This window comes from Gossypium raimondii, chromosome 4, assembly GCF_025698545.1.
Source record: "Gossypium raimondii isolate GPD5lz chromosome 4, ASM2569854v1, whole genome shotgun sequence".
Taxonomy (NCBI): Eukaryota; Viridiplantae; Streptophyta; class Magnoliopsida; order Malvales; family Malvaceae; genus Gossypium; species Gossypium raimondii.
The window spans coordinates 11,739,256-11,742,449 of NC_068568.1; the positions used below are offsets into that span (position 1 = coordinate 11,739,256).

General features: G+C 38.6%; 1 protein-coding gene across 1 annotated transcript; it reads left to right on the forward strand.

Moving 5' to 3' along the window:
• The first annotated feature begins 730 nt into the window (after nt 1–730).
• On the forward strand, nt 731–2,965 carry LOC105780728 (L-type lectin-domain containing receptor kinase IV.1). Its single transcript, XM_012605210.2, has one exon. It carries the CDS (start codon nt 870–872, stop codon nt 2,877–2,879), a length of 2,010 nt encoding a protein of 669 aa, XP_012460664.1. The 5' UTR covers nt 731–869; the 3' UTR covers nt 2,880–2,965.
• The last annotated feature ends 229 nt before the right edge of the window (nt 2,966–3,194 follow it).

The window sequence follows — 3,194 nt, forward strand, 5'->3', positions numbered from 1 at the left end:
AAAAAATTAAACCCTAATTTATTTTTTAAAACCCTAAACCCTAATTTATTTTTTCAAAAACACTAACCCTAACCCTAAGCCCTAATATACAAATAACCCAAAAACCCTAATCAAACACGGTGTAAAGTGCGCTCACGTCAGCACGCTTTTGCTGACACGGGGTAAAGCGCTCCCACGTTAGCGCGCTTTTGCTAACAAAGGGTAAAACACTCCCACGTCAATGTGCTTTTCTGCGCTTGGTCCTGAAAACGCGTTCACGTCGGAGCATTTTGCATTTTTTAGACCATTCCAGTAAATAATTTATTTAGTAACCTATTTCCGTAAATAATGTTGGAAATGGGCCTTTTCTAGTACAATGCCCTATTTATCATGCACCTACCCTTTTAATGAAATTAAACCGTATAAAAAATTCAATAGTAATTTCAGGAAAATACTTTTACATTTAACTATAACTAAGCCAACAAAGGTAAAATTCCTTTTTTGTTTTTAGTAAAAACCTAGCTATTCTATATTAGATTGTTAGATTCTACTGTTAAAGTGGTACCATAAATAAATTTTTGAATAATCTTAATCATTTTAAATTTATTATTGACTCATGTAACAACCAATAATATCAACCTTCAAATAATATTATAAAAGATGATCAAATTATTCCAAAATAAAAATACAACATTAAATCTCAATTTTCAGCAGGGATTTTAACCATAATTAATCTGTCATCAAAATCAAATCTATTTCATGGTAGAGATTCTATGGACTTTCATACTGATCTCAAGCACCATAACGTGATCCATAAATAAATAAAGGTCAAATATTAGAGAACCAAAGACAAAACCGAAAGAGAAGCAAAGTAAACAGCGACTGTGGCAATGTGTTTCACTTTCAGATTAGCAATTCTGCTAACTCTTCTGGTAAGCTTAGCAGCCAGAGATGATTTTGGTTTCATCTACAATGGATTCCGGTTGGCTAATCTAAGCCTTGATGGCATCGCAGTGCTCACTTCCAATGGACTCCTAAAACTCACCAATGAAACCGAAAGACAACAAGGACATGCTTTCTATCCTCACCTTGTAAACTTCAACAACTCAACCAGCCGTTCTGTTTCTTCCTTCTCTACCACCTTTGTCTTCGCTATTATCCCTCAATACCCAACTGTCAGCGCACACGGAATGGCTTTCGTGGTTTCACCAACCAGGGGCCTCCCCGGAGCTGATCCAGGCCAATATCTCGGACTCTTCAACAAGTCCAACAATGGCGACGGTAGAAACCACGTTGTTGCTGTAGAATTCGATACGCTACTAAGTCCCCAGTTTGATGACATCAATGACAATCACGTTGGGATTGATATAAACGGGTTAAAGTCTAATTTATCTTTTCCGGCAGGATATCACGAGGATGGAAGCCGTCAGTTTAGAAACCTGAGCCTGATTGGGCAAAGGATACAAGTTTGGGTCGAATATCATGGTCTAGAGAAGCGAATGGATGTTACTTTAGCTCCATTTAGACATTCTAAACCCAAGATTCCACTTTTATCTTTGCCTCTTGATCTTTCTTCAATAGTTAACAATGGGATGTATGTTGGTTTTTCATCCTCAACTGGTTCTGTTCTCACATCTCATTATGTCTTGGGTTGGAGCTTTAAGATGAATGGTCAGGCGCGAGAGCTTACCCTGTCTCAGCTTCCAAAGCTTCCTCGTGTAGGACCGAAGAAAATATCAAGGCTTTTGACAAACGGGTTGCCTTTGATTTCAGTGATTGTGATTTTGGCAGCAATTTCAGGTGTAGTTTATTTCATGAGGAGGAAGAGGAAATTTGCTGAAGTTGTTGAAGATTGGGAGCTTGAGTATGGGCCTCATAGATTCAAGTTTAAAGATCTGTATGTTGCTACAAAAGGATTCAAAGACAAGGAGCTATTGGGTTCCGGTGGCTTTGGAAAAGTCTATAGAGGAGTTCTTCCAACCAGTAAACTTGAGGTTGCCGTGAAAAGAGTCTCACATGAATCGAGACAAGGGATGAAAGAATTCATAGCAGAAATTGTGAGTATCGGTCGTCTCCGTCACCGGAACTTGGTTCAACTCTTGGGATATTGCCGGCGTAAGGATGAGCTACTTTTGGTCTATGACTACATGCCAAATGGAAGTCTCGATAAGTACTTGTATGGCCAGCCAAAGCTCACCCTTAATTGGAGACAAAGATTCAGAGTCATCAAAGGCGTAGCATCAGGATTGTTTTATTTACATGAAGAATGGGAGCAAGTTGTGATTCACAGGGATGTTAAGGCTAGCAATGTTTTGCTTGATGGTGAACTAAATGGAAGACTGGGAGATTTTGGGCTTGCTAGATTATATGATCATGGAACTGAACCACAAACAACTCACATTATGGGCACACTTGGTTATTTGGCTCCTGAGCATACTCGAACCGGGAGAGCTACACCTTGCACCGATGTGTTTGCTTTTGGGGCATTTATGCTTGAAGTTGCTTGTGGAAGAAGGCCAATATTACAGTCTCCAACAAACAATGTCATCTTGGTGGACTGGGTGTATTCTTGTTGGTGCAAAGGTGATATTCTTGAGGCAAAGGATCCATATTTGGGTTCAGATTATGCAGCTGAGGAAGTTGAGCTGGTCTTAAAACTTGGGTTGATATGCTCCCACTCGCAGCCTGAAGCAAGGCCAACCATGCGCCATGTTGTTCAGATTTTAGATGGAGATATGCCTTCTCCGGAACTATCATCACTCAGTCTCTCTTCCAGTGGCTTAGCATTTGCCCATGGTGAGGGCTTCGATGGTTTCTCCATGATGTATACAACTTCCACTTACAATGGAACATCCCAATCATCTACAGTCGCAGCATCTCATCTTTCAGGAGGTCGATGATTGTAAACTTTTCTCAGTTTGTAATAAATCTTTATGTTCGTTCTATAATTCATGAATATTAATATCATCGCTAAAATTTGAACTTAGTTAAATACTTATGGATAGTTTTTAATAAATTTTAGTGCATAACTTAGAAATGATATTACGAGCTAGATAATGAACGTTTCTTGCTGCTTAGACATTACTGATAAAGATCCCTGAACATAACTAATAGCATAAAGGTTGTTTGAGAAAAATCAAATCCATATGTTGAAAATTTTCAAACTGAAACTTCAAAATTTCTAAGATTATTCGTTGAATCTGACAAATCTATCA